Consider the following 22,982-nt stretch of genomic DNA (forward strand, 5'->3'; position numbering starts at 1 on the left):
CCACTGACTGAGTGAATCTGCTCTCACCTCGCCCTCAGTGCTTGGGGCACTTGGTTTGAGATTCCTGTTGCAGAGAAGGGTGTTCACTTGGTATAACTGGGGACCTGGCCTTTTTGTTGGCCAAGGGAAGGCCAGGCACCTTCCTTGATAGACCAACAAGACTGTCATCAGTGAGGAAGGGGTAGCTTTCTGAAACTCAGAGGCTCTTCCCAGAGGAAGGGGATATGATCCTGGGCAGGCGAAAAGAAATCACCTGTCATTTAGAAGTAGGTCTCCAGAGAAATGTAAAATTTCTGTAAAAATCTCAGCCTCCTTCACTTTTCATAGACTATAAACTTCAACCCAAAAGCACACCATCTGAATTATTGGAGGTCTATTTAAATTATTTGATTAATAAAATTTTTTGAATGGTGGCATAAAGTTTTTTTTTTTAATTGCTATTCTTAAAATAGTCAGAATGAAAGATTTCCTGATCACATTGGAAAGATAAACAATGTCATCCCAGCTTATCTCTGCTTAGGACTTCTAATTGTTTACTTAACAACATCAATATTCAGATCAGTTAATACTTACTGAGAGCCTGCTACATGCTGAGCACTTGGGGATGCATAGATGGCCGTTCACAGTCCTGTCTTCGGGGGGCGGAGGCGGGGTCATAGCAGAGGAGACCCAGATGCATATGTAATTCACTGGCACAGGACAGATATCACTTGGTTTCATCTCTTTTGTTGTTGTACATTGAAATGGAGAAAAGACTCTTAAGATTTCAGTGTGTGCTTATAAAGTCCAGTAGCTATCTCTCTCAGTTTTATTTTCCACGTATTCAAAGGAAAGATTGGATTGTTTTCAACTGTTTAGTTTAAAGGGAAAACTTGTTGTTTTTACTTTCATGAGCATTTTGAGATTCCTTGAGGGCTATGTTGGTTGAATAATATCTAAAATTGAAAAACTGAAAAATATAAACATCTGGCCTTAGATTTTTTTCCCATGGTTAATTTGGGGACACAAATTAAAATGAAGTAATAGCAATAGAGGATTAACTAGCCAATAAGTTACAAAAGATGGAGTTCCTGACATGAAAGACACTATATAAATCCAAAACATTTTCATATGTAAGAAATTAAGAAATAATTTTAGCATATGCAGAGAGCAATGTTTTCATGATCATTTGGATATCAGCAGATCTGACTTGGCCTGGTTATTTCCTTTTGGCGCTGAATGGCTCGTTCACTTTGTTCTCCCCTCTTTTTAGTAATCTCTGAAATAATTACAAATGGAACACTACACTTGGCTCTAAATTTTCTGATTCTAATTTTCAGAATGGAAATATTCTTTTTGCAGATGTCAATTTATTCAAAGTCTCTAGATTAATTTGCATGTCAAGTCTCTGGATGTTGACATGTAGAATCAGTCATTTACGGCCAGTACAGTGCTAGAGTGTAATGCAGTTTTCCCAATTAATTAAAATTACCATATGAATATGGATTTATGCCTCCTTTGGCCTTTGAGGTCACATTTTAAACCTGAACATCTTATCACTAGTGTCATTTACCATTGCCATGTGGCTCAAATCAGGCAAGCAGCTTGGTTTTCCCTCAAATGTCCAGTTTTGAGGATAACTAATGTTAGAGCAGTAACTGCTGCAAGTCATGGCAGCCCACAGTTGTGACTGAATATATCACTTGCACAAGTTTAAATTCTCAAACATGAGTTCCTGCAGTTGCTAAGTTGATTTCTGCATATTGTCTCCTGAGTTGGCACAAGATGATCAAGGTTCTGATCCCAGATCCATCCTATGACTTAAGGATGGTCATTTCACCTTTGTAAGTTGAGTTTTCTCTGCAGCGCAGGTGATGAGGCTATCGGGCAAGGTGGGGTGGAGCGCTTGGTGGGAACAGAAGGAGCCCTGAGGGGTCTGAGGAGGAGGGTGACACATGTGGACAGGGTGATGCTTGAGTCGCAGAGTAGAGGCAGGAGAGCTGGCTTACCCCATTAGTTAGGGTGAGAGATGGTGAAGACCCTAGAACAGTGGCCATCAGAATGGAGGGGCGAGAACAGCTCTGAGAAGTATTTGGAAGGCTCCTGGGACAACTCCCTGATTTCTGGCCTGGCCGACTGGGTTGCTGATGTTACTGACTAAATGTACGGTTTTTGCTCAGCATACTATAATTGGCACAGATTCCTTTAAGAGAGCAAAAATTAAGGTCCTTCTCTATACAGTTCTTGAAATTGACTGTATTTCCATAATCATTGGCATTGCCTCCTTTTCTCAGCTGACCGCCTCTGATTTAAGTCATGTTATGTAAGCTGTGACTTGATAGGAACCAGAAACCATAAAAAGCATCAATAGGAAAATATCATCAGAGTTCTAGAAGCAGTTCTGACATTTCCTGGAGTCTTTTCTTACATTCCTAATATTAAAATATGCAAACCCTGGGGCTTTGGAACCACACATTTCAGCTCTGAGTCACCAGTGGTCTACACAATGTATTTTTTGCCAAAAGGGTAAATGAGGTCTCCCTAATGGGTGACTTAGAAACTCTGTTGTTATTGACACATTAGAGAGAAGCCCCAGAGCACTGAATAATTTATTGCTCCCTATTGTCTTGCCATTGATTCAGCATGGGGATGGGACAAAGGGTAAGGAACAGAATCCTGTGGATAATAGTTTATTCTCAATCAAACTGCTCCTACTAGCATCCTTTCAGCACATGTTAATAGATACTGTGTGGAGGAAAGCTTCCGTGCTCAGGTAACCTGGAATAAAGCAAAAATAAATAGGTTTCTTTGCTTCTGGACTTTTTAGTGCCTTCGCTGTGCTAACGTGCACTGTGACTGTCTACGAGGGGACGTCATGCAGCTCTCCTCACGCTTACTTGACCAGAGGACCCTGTTTCCACAGAGCATCCCTGGGACCTAGTCGCAAGCAGCACTGCTTTGCTGAGTTATGAACAGAGACTTTGGTCTGTTTTTCCATGGGGCGTGAAAGACCTGCCTTTTTTGCAGTGGGGGCCCTGAGAGCAGAGGGCAGCTTCTTGACTGGAATGTTTCCTTTGTAATTACTAACTAGTAAGTTAGTAATCCTTTGTATCTTCTAAAGCATTTAGCTATGACTTAACCCCTGTATGAACTGCTTCAGTTACTTGGGATTTCTCCTTGGCTTCCTGCTTCATGTCACCAGCACATGACTAATGAGAAATGTGGAGAATGCTAGGCCTGGCCAAGAACTTTTTTCTAATTGAAAAACTGTCATAATAGACCTTTTATGTGGGAAAATGGAGAAAAATTCAGCCCTTTAATGCAAGTACTCTACTTTTTTTTCATATTTTTCTTGTAATGACTTTATTGAGATATAATTCACATATCATAAAATTCACCCATTTAAAATGTGCGATTCAATGGTTTTTTAGTATATCTACAGAATTTTACAACCATCACCACTGTCAATTTTAGGACATTTTTATCATCCCCCAAAGAAATCCCATACCCTCTAGCAGTCACCCCCATTCCTCCTATTTCCCCCAGCCCCAGGCAGCCACTAATCTACTTTCTTTCTACATAAACTTTCCTGTTCTGGACATTTCATATAAATGGACTCATATGATATTTGTTCTTTTGTGACTGGCTTCTTTCATATAGTATAATGTTTTCAAGGTTCATCCATGTTGTAGTCAGTACTTCGTTCCTTTTTATTTCAGAATATTCCATTGTATATACCAGATTTTATTTATCCATTCATCAATTGATGGACATTTTGTTTCTTTCCACTTTCCAGCTAGCTGCTATGAACATTCGTTCAGATTTGGGCCAACCCAATATCTAGGAGTAGAGTTGTTAGGTCTTATGGTAACTCTATTTTTAACTGGTTGAGGAACAATCAGACTTTTTTAAAACAGCTGCTCTATTTTACATTCCCAGCAGCAGTACATGGGGGTTCCAGTTTCTCCACATCTTTGCCTACACTCGTTATTGCCTGTCTTTTTTATTATGGCCATGCTGGTGAGTGTGAAGCATTATCTCATTGTGGTTTTGATTTGCATTTACCTGATGGCTAATGGTATTGAGCATCTTTTCACATGCTTATTGGCCATTTATGTATCTTCTTTAGAGAAACATCTGTTCAGATCATCTGCCCATTTTTTAATTTAGTTGTCTTTATTATTAAATTACAATCATTTTTTATGCTAGATACAAGTTTCTTATCAGATATATGATTTACAAAAATGTTCTCCAGTTCTGTGGGTTTTCTTTTCACTTCCTTGATGGTGTCCTTTGAAACACAGAAGTTTTAAATTTTGTTAAAGTCCAATTTATCTACTTTTGATTTTGGTGTCATATCTAAGAAACCATTGCCTAATCAAAGATCACAAAGATTTATACCTATGTTTCTTCTAAGAGTTTTATGGTTTTAGATCTTATATTTAGGTCTTTAATCCATTTTTAAATTAAGTATAATTTTTATATATAGCAAAGATAGGAGTTCAACTTTGTTCTTTTGTATGTGTCATAAATCTTTTAAATTCGTGTTCCCGCACACACTTATCTTAAAAATCAGACTGCGTCTATCTTTATTTTTTGGTTTTTACTTAATGTGATATCAGAAAATATTTCTTTGTTTTTAGGCAGGCTTCCCAATTGTTTTTTTAATCCATACATAATATTCTGTCAACTCAAGTGTATCATAATATCCTAAATCTTCCCTATCATGTTGAACATTTGGCCTTTTTCATGTTTGGGCTATTATGGAGACAGCTCTTTGCCTCTATAGAATTACTTCCTTAGGAAACATCCCCAAGAGTGTGATTTTTTTGGTCAAAGTTTATGAACCCTTTTCTAGTTCTGTTTACAAGTTGCTTTAATTGGTTTCTGAAAGGGCTATATCAGTTTAGAGTGCTGTATTGAATGATATATGAATTTCAGTGCAACTTCACAAACAGTGATGGTACCCTTCTAAAAGTTTTTCTTAACTTATCAGGTGAAAAATAATAATACTTCAAAATTACTTTAATTTCCATCTCTCTTTATAAAAATTAATTTGTGTTTTTAAAAATCTAGGTGATATATGTATATTATGTGAAATTTCAGAGGGTACTAACAACAGCAATGACAGTAGCCTCCTTACCCAACCACTTTTAATTTGGGGGGGGAATTTGTTACTTAGGATATAAGTTCGATGGCTGTGACAGAGTCCTAGAAAAACAGTGACTAAAAGGACAGAAGTTTATTTCTTGCCCACGTGACATATAGAGTGGGTATAACAAGTCTGCTTTGTGGGGTGGTTGGGGCCGAGGCTCTTTCTGTCTTCCTGCTCTGCCCCTCTAGGACGTTGCCCTTATCTGTGTGTTCCAGATTGTTCTACACTTCATCTGCGTCGCAGTAAGAAGGTGGTGGGGGAAGAAGGGCAGGTCCTTCCCTTTGAGAGCTTGACCTGCAAGTTGCTTCTACACTTAACCCCATGGCCATACCCAGTGCAAGTGAAGCTGAGCAGTGCTGCCATTAGCTACGCAGTCATGTGTCCAACTAAACATTCTATTGCTGAATCAGAAGGAAAGACAGATATGGTGTCAACTGGCAGTCTGTTCCACCACCGTTTCTCTGGTATAGACCGCCACATGTCTGTATAATATGCCTACACTGCTGTCTCTCCATTCACCAGTTGTAGACATTACCTAGTGACTTTTATTCTCACTCCACCACGGCTCACTGTCCATCCTCCTAATAACATACCATAATTGCAGAATTTGCAAATGTATACCTGTTCTTTGAGAAGGGACCACATGGAATCAGAAATCTGGCTGTCCACTTTGAGGGTGTCAGCACTTCAGCAGCTCCAGCAGCAGGTGCCTTCCAGTCATGGTACCAGGGTGCTGGTTGAACCTCATCCCTGGAGACCCATTTGCATTGCATTTTCACTCTGTCCCCACCATAACCCTGTCCTGTGCTTCCTGACACCCAAGGTGAAGGAAGATCGGAGCTGGCTTGGATGTTTACAGAGCCTATCTTTACCTCTCTGAAAAATAAATCCTAATTCCTAGGCTTTTTTTTTTTTTTAAGGTTTTTCTGACGTGGACCATTTTTAAAGTCTTTATTGAATTTGTTACAATATTGCTTCTGTTTTATGTTTTGGTTTTTTGGCTGTGAGGCATGTGGGATCTTAGCTCCCCATCCAGGGATTGAACCCACACCCCCTGTGTTGGAAGGCGAAGTCTTAACCACTGGACCACCAGAGAAGTCCCCTAGGCTTATTTTAACTTTGGGGTTTGTAGAACATATTTTAGATAAATCTATATAAAGTCTTAAAACATAGTGGGTATAAATAGTAATAGTTCATAAATTATAACTGTAGTTAATTGCTTATGTTGCAAAAGTACAAATGAACTCACTAATTGTTTACCACCTCTCATCCCTTCTTCCTTTGGGACTTTTTTGGGGTCTTCATGCTTCCAGTCCTACATATATTCAGTGAAGATTCATGTATGTATGGTTTATCTCACTGCTGCAGTAGTTGTAATAAGCTTCATTTAAGATGACACACTGTTTGGATAATTCCAAATTAAGTGTTTTATTATGACCACATAAATATCGGTCACCTGAGCCAAATATACTATGATTACATTTTCCTTTTTATATAACTTTCTGTTTTTCCTGAAGTTCATGGTGTCCTCATTTTTTTAATTTGCTTTGTGTTCTTTGAATTTCTGACTGTCTTCCCACATCCTCCCAGAAGCTCTTTAAAACTCCTCTCAAGTTTTCTACATATTCCAGCCTGTCAGATAATCTATCCATCCCCTTTTTTTCCTGAAGATGCTTCCTGGGGCTCTCTGTCCTGCTTAAATCTGACCTGGTCATCCTCCAGGCTCCTGCATATCTGTCATCCTGGGACTTCTCTCTGTCTCTGCTCTGCAAATGTCTCTACCCTCTTTTCTTTGTTGGATCCTCTGTTTCCTAGATCCCATGTCTGTCTCTTTCTTGATTTACCCCTTCCTTTTGCTGGACCACAACCTCTGGTATCTCCTTAGAAATGGTACATGGGAAGGAACTGTTTTGTCCTTGTATGTATGGAAATCTCCTCTCTGTTCAGTCATTTTCTCCTTTTCTATCCACTTCCATCTTCAAGTGTTATAGTTTAAAATTTCAGATATCTTTTAGTTTCACCATAGATAGATTGTTGTGCTTCTCATTCTTCTGTATACTTGAGGTACTTTTCAAAAGGAAAAGTGGGTGGTGGGAACATCTTTACTCCACCATCTGGAAAGTAAAAATGCCATTTTCATGTCTTTGGTTAGGAGTGCGAATGAATATTTTCATTTTTTTGTTTAATCTTTTGATTCTCCACTAGTGTGAATTATCTGTTAATACCTTCAAAGAACAAATTCTATAATAATTAGCACAAAAGCACAGAAATTCTAAGGCTTATTTTTCTCACTTGTCTCCTCTGAGATTCAGATGGTGTTAGAGTCCCAGCAGACTGGCGTCCACAGTTGTTTGCTTTCATTTTCAGATTGCCTCACGCCCGTGACAGCTGTGAACATGCTCACCCAGCAGGAAGTCCCTGTTGTCATCTTGGCCAAAGCTGACTTTGAGGGCTCTCTGGATGCAAAAATAGGTAAGTAGCCATTAAAATGTAATCAGGATAATGTACTTAGCAGGTTTAAGATCAAAATCCTAGCCTGGAAGAGCTGACTATATATTCCATGATCTGTTTTGCCTCTTTGTAAAAATGAATGTCCCTTCATTTCATCATCTCTTATTTAAGCATCATATTTGGAAAACATATCAAGTATATTGCATCTTGCTAGTTGCTGCTGAGAATAATGAAAAATGTCTGGCCCATGGATTTTGCCAGTAGAGCTAGTTGGTGAGACTTGCCTATACAATGTGGGGAACCATACAACTCAGATGAAAATCCAATTTCAGAATTCATAGAACCAACAGCAACTGCTGAGATGGGCGTTCAAAGCACACATGATCGATGTGGGCTGGGTTTTTGGTGAAGGCTTTGTGGAGGAGGTGAACTTCAGCTATGCAAGAAAGGGATCGTGAAATAGCAGTAAAATTGAAGTCATATTTAGAGCTGTAAATTGGATTTCCTTGGCGGCCTTACTCATTCCTAAGAGTTCTAACCTATCATCACCGAACAGGAAGTCTGGGATTGAACCAAGGTGTGAGACCTAATCATACCCCATCCAAGACCTGCCCTCAGGGTAGACCCGAGCAATCTCTACAGCTTTCCTACTGTAGATTCCAGCCAGTCTCCAATGTGCCAGAACCTGCGGAGGAAGTTATTTCCACACTCTGTATCTCCTAGCACACAGAAGAAATAGCATTGCTTATTGAAATCATGGTTTTGCTCACAATTCTCAGATCCTTTTTTGGCAAACTGATTTGAAGAAACATCAACACAGAAAACAGATACTAAGCCACTCAAGTCATTCTCCTCTGACAATTTAAACCTAGAACGTATGTTCCTTAAAGGAAATAATTCCTTCTATTACTTTAATGCATTTTATAATTAGTAAAATTCATTAATACAACCAGCCAAGATAAACAATAGAGGAAGCTCTTGTTGATGTGGCTTTTTTCCCTTTTTTTTTTTTTGTTGTTGTTTTAAAATATTTATTTATTTATTTTGGCTGCGCTGGGTCTTAGTTGCGGCGTGAGGGATCTTTTAATTGCGTCATGCAGACTTCTTAGTTGCCGCATGCAGACTCTTAGTTGTGGCATGCAAACTCTTAGTTTCAGCATGCATGCAGGACCTAGTTCCCCACCAGGGATCGAACCTGGGCCCCCTGCACTGGGATCGCAGAGTCCTACCCACTGGACCACCAGGGAAGTCTCCCCTTTTGGTATTTTGAGTCAAAGTACTAACAGAATATTGAGAGTTCTGAAGGATAAGGGAAAAAGGAAAAGGAGAATCTGATTTTCTTGGGTATGCATGGAAAATCATTTTTCCTGTTGTCTTGATATCCCACACTTCTGTAATTAATGTTTTGTGAATTATTGGCTCTTGGCCTTCCAAGAAGAACAGAAACAAAAGTAAACAAGAGTTAAAGTGGTGCTTTCACCATCTCACCTGCATGTTACAAATAGTTCACATTCTACTGAGCCCCACATGACCAACACAGTGGTCCAGAGTGGTCTTTATGTGATCAAATAAATTCTGTGGTTACAATGTCTCCATTCGAAGATTGCTCCTAGCTACTACAGACCACAAACTTTTGGAATGCAGTAAATGACTTTTTTCCCTTCTTGACCATGAACACTTTTCAGCAACCTTTATTGCTTGCCATTTGTCCTCACCCTTCAGTATCCTTCAAGTCCACTCTGAGAGTTTATTTGCTTCATTAGATGCTTTTCATCCATAATCTCAGCTGGAACACTGCAGAACTTTCCATCATACCATGGAGTTTTCCATCTTACCAAGGAGCTTTAGAATGTGTGTCCCAAACATTAAATCACCCTTTTAGGGCAGCATTCCAGAGAGGTTGTTCATGGACATCTGACGTAAGCATTTTGTATATTACCCTTAGTTTTATCTCTCTCAGTTGCTGCGTGATGTGTAGTGTCCACAAGGATGTCAGCAGTCTTGACAGTTGACCCTACAGCAGTTCTCAACCAGGGGTGATTTGCAGCAGGCAACATTTGGCAATTTTAGAAACATTTCTACTGGTAGAGACCAGGGATGCTCTTCAACATCCTACAGCACACAGAACAGGCCCCCCAGCAAAGTTCAGAATGTCAGTAGGACCCAGGTTGAGAAACCCTGGCCTACAGAACCAACAACTAAAAAGCCTGTTTGTATTAATAGCTGAAGCTGAAACAGCATGCCTTGGCCCTCTGGATGAGTGATTTACTTACATTCAACTCCATCTCCTCAAGGGCATATGTGGGTTGAAGAAGAAATGTCTGTTCAGAACGTACTGTTGCCTCTGGGAACAAAGCATAGTTTGAAGAAACACATTGGCCAGCTTTCCACTTACTGACCAAGCGGATTTTTCTGGGGCGCTACGAGCTGCTGGAGGAGTCATCCCTGCTTCTCAAGAGAACTCACTGCCCTGTGTCACTCAAAAGAGACACTTCCCCAGATGCTTGTGATTTACTATTTAAGTGACAGAAGCACCCAAAATTGTATATTTTAGAATTACAACTATTTCTTAAAAGAAACTAAGCAATGGAAAAAGACTTACAGGAAGTAGTGTCAATATGGTAAACTATTGTGTTAGGGTAGTGAGTTTCTCCAAGACTGTTCTCCATTTTCCCAGTGAATATGATGTGGTTTTATAATTTCTGTGACTAAAATCTTTTAGAGTCTCCCTTCAGAAGCTAACGCTGAGTGTCAGTGCTGTCAGTTATTTTGTGATTTGGCCATTTGCAAAGGAGACGTTTTGTGTTTCTTCCCCTAAACAGGAATTCCCAGCACCAGCTTAGAGGACACTGTCTTAGCCCAAACCCTGGGCCTGTCGTACTCTGAAGTCATTGAAACCATGCCAGATGGCACGGAGAGACTGAGCAGCTCTGCGGAGGTCGGTGCTCGTGGAGGTGGCCAAAGAACTTACTTATAAACTCAGGGCCTTGACAAGAGCCTGATGACACATTTTCCTTTGGGTGCAAGTTACGACCTATCATTTCATTCATACCCACACTAACAGTCTTGCAGCCTCGTTTCTTATCTATGAAAACAAAATAATATTTTTTCAAGATCTAAAAGCTTATCAGCTCCAAGTTGAACCTGATCCTAGGATAGTGTGGTTATCGAAGCAAGTAAACTTTATTTTGTGAATCTTCTGCTTAAGAAAAATGACCTCTTCCAGGGAAACTGATTTCCTTGGGACAGGTGACCAAAATTGGCTGTTCCTTTTAGAGATCTCTGTTCTCCCCAGATTACTGACTTATTCCCACCTAAAGTTTGACTCATTTTTAGAAATCAGCAGAGAAGTTCTGAGTCATGTTTATTTGGTCAAGGTTGTCTCTTGCTAGGTGGTAAGTCTGGCAGGATTTGAGCTCAGCCTTGATACCGAACTAGGCCAGAAATTATGATGGGAGAAGTAGGGTGAGGTGGGGCAGGGGGAAGTGGGAAATGGCTTAGACAGTGATTCTCAAACTTGAGCACACACCAGTATCACCTGGTGGCCTTGTTAGAACACAGATTCCCTGGCCCCCATCTGGAGATTCTGCTTCACAGTCCCTGATGCAACTGAAGAATTTGCATTTCTAACAAGTTTCCAGGTGATGCCACTACTGCTGCTGATCCAGGGACCACATTTTGAGAATCCCTGGGTTAGAACTTTGCCACCCAAGGTGTGGTCCCAGGACCAGCAGCGTTGGCATCACTTGTTAGAAGTGTAGACTCTCAGACCCCACCTGGTCTAGTGAGAACCCCATGTGATTTGTGTGCACATTAAAGTTTGAGAGTTCTGGTTTAGAGCACTCTTTCTTAAACTTGGCTGCCCTTTGAGAACACCTGGAACGTTTTGAAAAATACTGATGCTTGAGTCCCACCCCAGATATTCTGATTTAATGGTTGAGGGAGTGGAGAGGACATGGATCGGACATCAGGAGAATTCAATGCTCCCCGGGTGATTCTAATGTGCAGCAGGGCCTGGGAACTCCTGGCTTAACACAGTGATTGCAACCCGGCCATGTCTCAGAATCACCTGGGAGATGCTTACTGGCCCCACCTGGGTGATCCTGATTGCATTAGACCTGAAGATCCAGGTTTTTCAGGTTTGGGACTACCTGGCTATAGGATATCACGTATATAAAAAATAAGGGAATAGCCAGGTTTTTTTTCCTGTGTAAGGAGTGGCAATGTTTTCTGACCTCATGTTTGTGCCTTCACTTCATAAATTATATCCCCAGACATGAGTCATGTTTTAAGATACTGAACCTTAAACCCTTCTTAAGACTGTGTGTGAGCAGGCTTCTTAGATGTAGAGCAGAGCCAAGCCAAGGTGCCAGAAAGGAGACCCCGATAACCCTCTGCAGGGTGAGAAAGAGGACAGTCATGGCCAAAATTAGTCTTATGAATTAGCCAGAAAAATGCCCCCTCCTTAGTATAGGACTGAGCATTAATTATGCTCCCTGGCTTCTTTCAAATAGCTTCAGGTGGTCTGTTGAATCTTCTGGTGGCCCTAGACTGAATATCTAGACTAGAGGAATTCTTTCAATGGATGGAAGGAGAATGGATGGTGAAAGCTTCCATGAGCTTCTGGGATGTGAAAACAGTAATGCATTGAGAAGATAGACTTTCAGGAGAGCTTGTGATCACCTGCACCATAATTACATGATAGTGGGAGTGTAGGACAAAGAAAGTGCTCTCCCAGAGTGTAAGTGGTTCCTTGGTAGAGAGCTCGGTCTTCAGGACACTTCAGACGCTTAATGGAAAAGGCTGCTTTTGATAAACATAGCTGTACTTTCCTATTCTTTATGCCCCGTGGCTGTAAGCTCATTGAGGATAGGGGCAGATCAGATTTATCTTTGTGCTCCCAACGCCTAGCACAAGCCTGGCACCTAGTAGGTTTGCGGTACACCTGCACTGAACCAATTCCAAGGTTCCCACAATCCCCTCGTTGGCAAGCCATGCTGGCCTGATTCTTATCATTAGTTTGGTTCTCTCAAAAGTGTCCGGTGAACAGAGAATTCCTCTTTTCTGCTATGAGTGTCCTGCCCTGCTGTCTCTCACATGGGAGCATTTAAATACAAAAGGGGTGGTCCTTCAAGCTGAGGCCTCAGTTTGTTCCCCTGCTTGCCTGAATTCCTTCGGCTCTAGGATAATATGGAACTTTTCTTTTCTGGCCACCCCTGTCTCAAGAGGGGATTAGTCATTAAAATAAATGTGCAGTTTTTTACTGGCAGCTGAATGCTGATATTTGCCTCTCTCCGTAGGTGCCACAGGGCTCTGGTGATAAGGAGAGCCCCAAACCAGAGCCCACAGTACTCTCAGGGGCCCCCCCAAAACTGTTAATTTCTTTAACATCAGAAGAAAAAAGTGAACTCTTAAGGTCAAAAATTATATTCATCTTTATTCACCACTGTCATAAAATATAAGTTTTAATACTGTAAGGAGGAAGGTGCCCACAAAGGCAACAGAGAGTCACAATGTGGCCCTGCACAGACCACACAAAAAATGGCAATCCAGGGTGGTGGCATCAGGGTGGCAGCTCATTCTTACCAAGGGAGGAATGCGATCTCTCTCCTTCCCCTCTCAGTTCACAGGTATGAACCGGCCGGATGCATTTCTAGCCCTGACTCAGAAAGCCCGGAGGAAGAGAGTGGGCGGAGAGGTGACAAGTGATAAACTGAAGGACTGGCTGATCTCTCGGCAGCGGTACTGGGGCACGCCCATCCCCATGGTCCACTGCCCGGCCTGCGGTCCTGTGCCCGTGCCTCTGGAGGACTTGCCTGTGACCTTGCCCAGCATCACCTCTTTCACTGGCAAGGGAGGCTCCCCACTGGCCTCGGCTTCGGAGTGGGTGAATTGCTCCTGCCCTAGGTAAGAAACCACGTTCCCCAGCTGTGACCATGTCTGGTCCCGGACTTCCACTTGGCTGGAAAGAATAACATAGGTCTTAGGTCTTTTGCTGTCTTTGAGAGAAGGGGCTGGAATCTGGGGCCCAGCCCCTGTGATGAGCGCCCCATCCTCTCTTCTGAGCCGGTAGAAGCAGCAATGTCAATTCATATCTTTCCCAGAAACAGCTGATCCAACTGATGGAAAAGCTACACATTTTCATGATAGCTTTGGAAGAGACCACTTTCCTCCATTTTATATTCCAAAGAGCTTCTCAGAGATGAGAGAAAATGCCTTACCGTTTTCCCACATAGTGACTGTGATAACAGTGGGGTTTTTATCACAAGTAGCAGAGTAGTAGTAGCTACGAGGACAAGTCTGCTCAGGGGGTCTCATTCTTTAATATACTGAAACATACCATATCTCATTTCTTCTCATTTTGACAGTAGGATTATGTTTTCCTGTTAATTCACTGGCATGTCTCACATGTGATTTTTATGATACCATTCCAGCTGATTAAACAAATAACAGATACCAAGCTGTAATATTTCCCTTCTTCCTTCTATGGAAAAGCCATTTTTCTCTGCCTTATAGATCATGATGGGGTTGTTTTAAAATAATTTAGTCCTCTTCTTAGCATCTCTAGGTCAGTAATTAGGTAACCATGTAGTGCAAGTGCATGGCTCAGAATGGGGAGTCAGACAGTAATGGCTTCAAGTCCTGGCCCTGCCTCTTCCCTAGCTGTGTGGTTTTGGGAAACTCACTTAACCTCTCTGAGCTGTGATTCCCTTATCGGGAGCTAAAATAACCCCCTTGAAGGGATTTCAGAAGATGAGAATTAATGCATGTAACACTGCAGAGTGACACCTAGCAGACACTCTGTAACTGGAAATGTTAGTGCCATCCTGCCCAGGCCTGCCAACAGTCCGCCCAGGTCCTCACCCAGGCGGTTCTGAGGTTTGAGATGGGGCTTGCAGTCAGGAACATAGGAAGCTCTGGGCCATTTTAGGGTGTCACCCTCTTTGTTGATAAGCAGTGACAAAGGGTTTCCCTGCTGGAGACATCAGCAGCCTTCAGCCCGCCAGTTGTGGCAGCCCAGGGCCTTGGTGGTGGGGATAAGTTTTCCTACCTTGGCTGCAGATTCCTGGAGGGCAGAGCCCAGGGCTTGGGCTTGGTCAAGTCTCCCTGATGACCCTAATGAGCACGCAGGGCTGAGAGCCACTGAGCCCATGTGGCCAAGCGGGACAGCATGGTGGTAAGGACCACAGCCATGAGTCCAGCAAAGGTGGATTCCTTACCCTTGAGCTCTAAGACCTTGAGCAGATTTCTTAACCTCGCGGAACTCTAGTTACTCAACTTCAAAATGGGGACATGAGTAGTGTCTACCTCATAATCCCCAGGGTTACTAGGGATTAAATGAGATAATGCCCATGAAACATTTGGCTTAGTGTCTGCCACCCAGTGTTAGTATTATTACTATTGGAGCTAATAATGGTAATAACATTGTTACCATCACCATCATCTGTCCATCCCACTTACCAAGTAGCCTCTTCCATGTAATCCAGCTTTTAGTGTCAGCAGGAAAACATGTTGGTTGTCTTCAAGTCCAACATGACCTTTAAAAAGAAAATCAGCATGGCAAGTTTTAGTCAGATATTAGTCCTATTATCAGTTGAATCCTGCATTTTCTTCCTAACTTGTATGGGTGCCCTAATGGTGAGGAAGAAGAAGTAACAGTTGCCTTCTAATTATTTCCCAAAATAGTATGTGTTCTGGTTGATTGCCTTCCAAATAAAAAGACCTGGAATTTATTTATTTAATTTTTAAATTATTTTATTATTTTTTGCGGGTGGCGCGTTGGGTCTTTGTTGTTGCATGCGGGCTTTCTTTTGCAGTGCGTGGAGGCTACTCTGTGTTGTGGTGCACAGGCTTCTCATTGCGGTGGCTTCTCCTATTGCGGAGTATGGGCTCTAGGCATGTGGGCTTCAGTAGTTGTGGCTCACAGGCTCTAGAGCTCAGGCTCAGTAGTTGCGGCGCACGGGCTTAGTTCCTCCGCGGCATGTGGGATACTCCTGGACCAGGGCTCAAACCCATGTTCCCTGCTTTGGCAGGCGGATTCTTAAGCACTGCACCACCAGGGAAGTCCCCTGGCTTTCATTTACAGATGCACTGTAGGAAACAGGATTAGGGTTCCCTTGGGGCTATCTCTGATAAGCTCCTACCCCAGGGACCACCTCGCTTCCCAGTGGGAGGCCCCCTGACTGAAATGAGGAGGCCCCTGGGAGCCCAGAGCCCTGCCAGATCTGGGCTCCTGTGCTCTCTGCTGAGCCACTTCCATTTAATAAGCAGAAGATGGGGAGTGGCTGTTTCCTCCAATAATATTCGGAAAGCCAGTATGGACTGCATCACAGATACAACATATAAAGGCAACCCTTCTTTTATTTTTAAATTAAAAACAGACTCAAGCCCTTGCATGCTAAATTAGCAGAGGATTCATCACTTCCTCTTGGGGTTCCTCATCCCCCTCCTCAAATTCTCCAAGAACCCCCGAGGACCCATACTGCCAAAAGGGCAGCATTTGGAGAGGTGGTTGATCCCACTTCCATGCCTCAGAAGGGAGAGCCTGGAGTCTGAGCCCTGTTCTCCTGCTGTGGCTTCTCACGGCCACAAAGGGTCCCTGCTAATAGCTGTCGGTAGCTGGCTCACCCCATCCACTGCTGTTCCAGGCCTCTGGGGGGTCTTCAAGGAAGCCAAGCACCCTCCTTGGCCAGGCTTGGCTCAGGGTACTCTCTCTTGGCTTCCCAGAAGTTGTGGCTTTTGGCTTCAGTCCCACAGGGCCATGACCCTACCAACATGTTTCAAAATTGGTTCAGCAGTTGGGTGCTTGTGGAACCTTAGTCCTCCCCAGGCATCTGCATGCCTAGGATGAGGATTGCTTTTTCTTTTCAACCCTTTACGCACCAGGCATCTCACTTCATTCACTTCCTTGAACAGTGGGGCTATCTTCACCCTTCTATAAGGAAGCTTCCTTTAGGCAGTGGTGTGTTGGTAAGTGTGTACTAAATAGCTCTCTGGAGGGGAGCTTCTGGTTTGTAGTGTTAGCCCATTTCTGTGGTATAGGTACTTCCACCAAGGGCTACTTTCAGACTACCAACTTGGCATCATTTGTCCCAGAGTTGGGAAGTGATCCCAACAGTTAGTCCTCACAAGCTGGTATGAGGTGGCTCCAGCATACCTCTGCCTTTGGGCTCCCAAGGTGATTTATCTTCCTAAGGTCACCTCTTGTGGATTTCTGCTCCCCTTACCCAAGAGACAGAGATAGAAAAAAACCCCAAGTTCATTTTTCAGCACAGTATCTCACTACATTTGGTTTTCAGCTTTTCTTCATAAACTGATTTGCCTCATAAGCATCATACAGTAGGCATTGGCTGAAGGCAGTCTTGATATGCCTAAAAGAGAAGTGAATGCAGTAAAGAGACAAGATTCCTGTTAGATATTCTACCATGTTAAATTCAGAGAAGTACAGAATAGGGCTTTTAATTGTTGAAGATTTAAATGTTTATTTTGTAAGTTTCTTTAAAACATCATGTACTCTGCAGTACAAAGAGAGTCCACACTGTGAATTATCTTTTCATGATGGAGCGTTGTTCTTATGACATTTTAAATTCATAATGATTGTCATAGCTTTCTCAAAAGCTGGTGGAAAATGCATTAATATTTAAAAAGAAACCAATCGATGAACTTCATTTATTTCTTAGGTGCAAGGGAGCAGCCACGAGAGAGACAGATACGATGGATACCTTTGTTGATTCTGCTTGGTACTACTTCAGATATACCGACCCTCAGAATACTCAGAGGTAAAGAAAGCCCTGCTGAATTCTTGAGCATGTGTCAGTCTGGGTCTTCCAAGAAGCAAACACCAAGATGGAATTCGATGGGCAAGAGATTTATGGGGGCAAGTGCCCCTAGGGAATAAGGAGGTGAGGGAGCAGGAGTTGGCAGGGCGAGCCCTTGACCGTGATGCTGGTCTGACACCTGTGAAAGGAGAGGGCGGAGGTAGGAGGATGGCGAAGGAAGAGCCTCAGACCACACTGCAGCTTGAGAAAGTCTCGAGCAGGCTGACGGGAAGCCTCAAGCAAAGCTTGTCCATTAGAGAGTCTCAAGTCAGGAGGAAACGCCTGCTGTGGTCTGCTCCCTATAGGAGGGCATGGATTGTGTGAACCCCCAGTGGCTCCAAAGACAGAAGAGCTAGAAGCTGTTGATCAGTTGTGCTCTTTGAAACAGGCTCTTGTAGGGAGTGTGTTCGATTATTAAATTAGATTCTTCACAGCCAAGTAAGTCCCAGGTACAAGAAAAATGAAAAGCAGAAAAAGGAAGGAAGTGCTAATACCCTCGTTGGCCCTGTGGTGAACTGCATTTATGCAGTTGTAAAGGTGTAATGTTACTTACTTAACTGAAAATAATGATGTAACTATTCAGGGAGGATAGGAGGGTAGGGAGTGTGAGAGAGCTGAGAAGCATGACTTCTTAGCACATACAGTCGCTAGATAATTTCCAAAATTGACAGACGAACAAAGAGCATAAACATTTTTTAATAATTGCCAGAAAAAACATCTGAAAGAATTAAAAGTGGCTAAGTGACAGGTGAGGGGTGGGAGGGAGGTTAGTGAAGGAATGGGGCTGTAGACCACTGTTTTAATTATAAACCTTTTGGTACTATTTGATTTTTTTCAGCTATGTGCATGTGCTTCTTTGACAAAAATAAATAAATAAGGGAAAGAGAGCAGTAGGTAGATAGGTAAAGAAGGAAATGAGAACAAAAGAAAACTGGTACAGAGCACAGGAAAACCACAGACACTGTGCTTCAAAGACCTTGCCAGCTTGCTCTTGTCCATGGGAGAACAATTATACTGAAACCCCATAGTCCACGTATGAAAATGCCCCCATTTTCTTCGTTGGTTGTAAGATAATACATTTCCAGGGAGACAGGCCCTCCTGCCTGCCCTGCAGTCCTGCGGATCTGTGATTTGAGTTGAGGCTGTGCAGAATGAGCAGGATCCAGAGTAAATAGCAGCCGGCAGAGGCAAGAAAGGATACAGGGCGACTTCTGTGGCTGGGAACCACCGGGGCAGCCCCGGCTAACCCACAGAGGGGCCCCTCTTCTGGGTCTTCCTTCTAGAAGGGGCTTTTGGTGACTTCCAGTTAGGAAGAGCTGCCTTAGAATGCAAGGGAAATCAGGCTCTCCGCCTCTCAGAATGCTTCAAGGGAAAACCTTCTTACAGATGAGACTTCAATTTAATGATGGGACCCTTAACTGGTGAGAGTTATGTCCCGAGACCTTCACAGCCCCCAGTTTGGGAATGCCACGTATCACATCATTTCCTTTGTAAAATGCTGCTGTTTATTTCCATGCTGGCTTGCATTCTCACTAGGTGGTTTCCAGGAAAGATCATAGATCCCTTCAACATCTCACTGCTCAATTTATTTCAAACTTACTTTCAGGCCGAGTACCATTCTTGACTTCCCTTGCTTTTCTGTCACCTGCATGAGCAGTTAGATTTCTCTGGGGAAGCATTTTTCACAAAGAAACATTATTTAAAATTTTATCAGAATTCTGGAATAGTAACTGGAGGAGAGAAAAACAAGCTGCCTTAAGATGCAAACACATGGTGTTTGGCCAGGCCCACCTGCTGAGTGCCAGGGAAAAAAGTACCTTGAGGTGTGGGGAAGAGAATTCACATATATGTGAAACCATGGAGTGTATACACACATACACACAGTGTACACACACACACACACACACAGAGTGTACACACACACAGAGTGTACACACACACGGAGTGTATACACACACACACACACACACAGAAAATAAAGTGAGTGGCATTTCTTTTCCTCCCTAGCATCCATTAGGACTAGGGAATGATGCCTCCAGTGAGGAAGCCTTTGTTTTAGGACCTCTCTTGACTAAAAAGTATCTATTAGGTGACAGAATTAGGCTGTTCCATGTTAATTACTCCAAGTATGCTCAGTGCGTTCAGGAAGCGTATGCAGGCTCTTGCTGGCTATCTGCATTTTGAGGCTGCTTTAAAAATAAGATTGAATTTCTGTTTTATTTATTTATTTTTTGGTTTATAAAATGTAATTTTATGTTACTCTGCTGTTACATAGGGCATAACATTTTCACAAGGCATTTTTGGGACTCCAGTCGATGATTATTAGCAACATACAATAGTGGTCCAACTCTCTAACAATCACCAGACAAACTGGACACCCTCTCACATGTGCACAAATCTGCATGGAAAAGCACTAATTTTAGACTTGGACTTGTGTACTTTATTTCCCCTTTCTAGTGTATTAAGAAATGACATGCATGTCATTTCTTAATGCACTAGAAAGGCAAATGAATTTCTGTCTTAAAATGAACTTTTAGTGTCTGCATGAGAGTCTCCATTGTACATGCCATATTGCCCTCTATTGGTAAGAACTCAAAAATCTTGATTGTCTCTGGTAATAAAAATTAAAATAAATCCAGATAGTCAAATATGCATTGTACAGAAATACCCTTTTTGCTGGTATGTTTTCCTTTTGTCCTCATTATATATGAAAATCACATTTGTTAAAATGTGTCAATAATGGCTTCTGAAACAGTTTTTATAAATTTCATAAATTAACACTGCTCTGACATTTTTCTCCTTTGTTATATAAGCTTCTCTCATTATATTTTAATAAGAAAATCACTGTTTTTCTCTGACATAATTTATTTCAGGGAATATGCAAATTATGATTGGTCTAATTTATGCAATTGTGACAAAGCAGGGTTTTTTTATAAATGACCATCTCTCTTCCTCCCAGCCCTTTCAGCACAGCGTTGGCAGATTACTGGATGCCTGTGGATTTGTACATTGGAGGGAAAGAACATGCTGTCATGCACTTGTTCTATGCAAGATTCTTCAGTCATTTTTGCCATGATCAAAAAATGGTCAAGCACAGGTGAGCATTTATACTGCTTTGCAAAAGAATTCAGTTCCTTGAACAGCAACTGAAGGCAGGTGTTGGTTCTTCTGAAGCAAGGTAAATATATGTGGCAGAAGAACTCTGTTTTTCAAGCATACTTTAGAGGTCATTGTCAGCCTTAACCACTGGAAGTCCATTTATGTTGCTTAGTCAGTTCTAGGCCGTGGTGTTTGCCTGCTTGCATAGGATCTTCCCTTCAGCTTTTCTCTGTTGAACTGAGTTAAGTAGTTGAGATTTTCACTTGTGAGGCAGAGAAGAGCGGTTCATAATGTCACACAGCTTTTTATAGCTTCTCATGTGAGGTCATGTTTATCATATGGTCCCTTGGTGTAAGCTATGTTTCCAAGCTTGACTGAATCCTGTCTCAATATGTCATTCTGATAAAATGGATTAAAAGCTAGGGATCACATTGTAAATCCATTGATAAATTCTTTTCTTTTTGGTCTATAATATATTCCCCATCATGTTCAGAAAGATGTGTGTGTGTGCTTTTTCCCATGAAATGTATCATATATATGTATATATAATATATATTATATAATATGTATTTAATGTATTATACAATTTAAAAAATAAAATTAACATCCATGCACCCCCTCCTTAGATTAGGATATAGAGTATTACAGGTCCTTAGATTACCCAGGGTGCCCTCACTAATCAGATCATCCCCCTTCCTACACCACCCACCCCTCTCCCATACAATCCCTATCCTGAATCTTGAATTATTCATTTTCTTGCTTTTCTTAAATGTATTACTTCTTTATATATATATATTTTTAATTATTTATTTATTTATTTTTGGCTGTGTTGGGTCTTCGTTTCTGTGTGAGGGCTTTCTCTAGTTGCGGCAAGCGGGGGCCACTCTTCATCGCGGTGCGCAGGCCTCTCACTGTCGTGGCCTCTCGTTGCGGAGCACAGCCCCCAGACGCGCAGGCTCAGTAGTTGTGGCTCACGGGTCTAGTTGCTCCGCGGCATGTGGGATCTTCCCAGACCAGGGCTCAAACCCATGTCCCCTGCATTAGCAGGCAGATTCTCAACCACTGCGCCACCAGGGAAGCCCATACTTCTTTATATATTTTTAAACAGTATGTGTTGTTTAGTTTTCTGTGTTTGAACTTTGTATAAGTAGAATCATATTTCATGTATTCTCTCTTGCTTCTCTTGCTCAGCATTTTTGGGGATTCATCCATGTTCCTGCATGGAGTTATGTTTCATTCGTGATTCACTGCTATCTGGTATTCCATTACATGGAATGGAATTTCTAATACAGAGCTCAGTTTATGTCTATACCACCATTAATGGTCCTTGGGCTGTTTTGTGTAATTAAGAACAAAACTGCCATAAGCATCCCGGTACGTTTCCTGACATACACGTGTTAGCAGTTCTCTAGGATGTGTACCTGGAGTAGGATTAGGGTAACCACATGTTCAGCTTCACTAAGAAATGCCAGACCGTTTTCCAAGTTGGTTATATAAACCTACACTGGCACCAACAGAGGTGAGGGTCCTATCACTCAAGATCTTCATCATTACAACATATAGTACAGCCATCGCTGTGTATCTGCGGGGGATGGCTTCCAGGACCCACCACAGATACCAAAATCTGTAGATGCACAATTCTCATAGTAGGCTCTCCTTATCCATGGGTTCCACATCCTTGGATTCAACCAACCTTGGATCATAATCACAGAGGGCTGACTGTATTATCTAACTTTTAAAATTTTGTCAAACTGGTGGTTATATAATGGATCACTTTGTGAGTTAAATTTGAATTTAAAGACACTGCTTACTTAATGAAGTTTAGCATATTTTTATTATGTTTATGGACTTCTGTGTTTCCTCTTCTGTTAAATCCCTATTTGTGTCCTTTGCCCTTATTTCTTCTGGGTTGTCTTTTATCAGTTGTAGGAGTTCTATAAATATTCTGGATGCTAATCCTTTATCAGCTATATGTATTGCAATATTTTATCCCAGTTTTTGGCTTGTCTTATTTTTATGGTGTCTTTTGATGAACGGAAACTTTTTTTTTTCTTTAACGATTGTTGTGCTCTTTATTTTTTTTTTATGTCACACATGGATTTCATATATCTTTTTATATCTTTATTGGAGTATAACTGCTTTACAATGTTGTTAGTTTCTTCTGTACAACAAAGTGAATCAGCTATATGTATACATATATCCCCGTATGCCCTCCCTCTTGAGCCTCCCTTCCACCCTCCCTATCCCACCCCTCTAGGTCGTCACAGAGCATCGAGCTGATTTCCCTGTGCTATGCAGCAGTTTCCCACTAGCCATGCGTTTTACATTTGGTAGTGTATATATGACAGTGCTACTCTCTCACTTCATCCCAGCTCCCCCCCCGCCCCCCACCCCGTGGTCCTCAAGTCCGTTCTCTACATCTGTGTCTTTATTCCTGCCCTGCCACTAATGATGAATAGAAACTCTTAATTTAATGTAGT

At 42.0% G+C, this 22,982-nt stretch overlaps 1 protein-coding gene across 6 annotated transcripts in view; it reads left to right on the forward strand.

Annotated features, from left to right (window-relative positions):
* Positions 1–22,982, forward strand: part of LARS2 (leucyl-tRNA synthetase 2, mitochondrial) — a 167,119-nt gene that overhangs the window by 102,248 nt on the left and 41,889 nt on the right. For all 6 annotated transcript variants that reach the window (XM_089918048.1, XM_089918046.1, XM_089918049.1 and 3 more), the window contains 5 exons: positions 7,502–7,606; positions 10,408–10,523; positions 13,209–13,492; positions 17,266–17,364; positions 20,363–20,500. In XM_089918048.1, coding sequence (XP_089774174.1) covers positions 7,502–7,606; positions 10,408–10,523; positions 13,209–13,492; positions 17,266–17,364; positions 20,363–20,500 — 742 coding nt within the window. The remainder of the gene's footprint in view (positions 1–7,501; positions 7,607–10,407; positions 10,524–13,208; positions 13,493–17,265; positions 17,365–20,362; positions 20,501–22,982) is intronic.

The sequence above is a fragment of the Delphinapterus leucas genome, chromosome 10, assembly GCF_059928025.1.
Source record: "Delphinapterus leucas isolate spDelLeu-1000000601 "Yukka" chromosome 10, BTC_Dleu_Yukka2, whole genome shotgun sequence".
NCBI classification, from domain to species: Eukaryota; Metazoa; Chordata; class Mammalia; order Artiodactyla; family Monodontidae; genus Delphinapterus; species Delphinapterus leucas.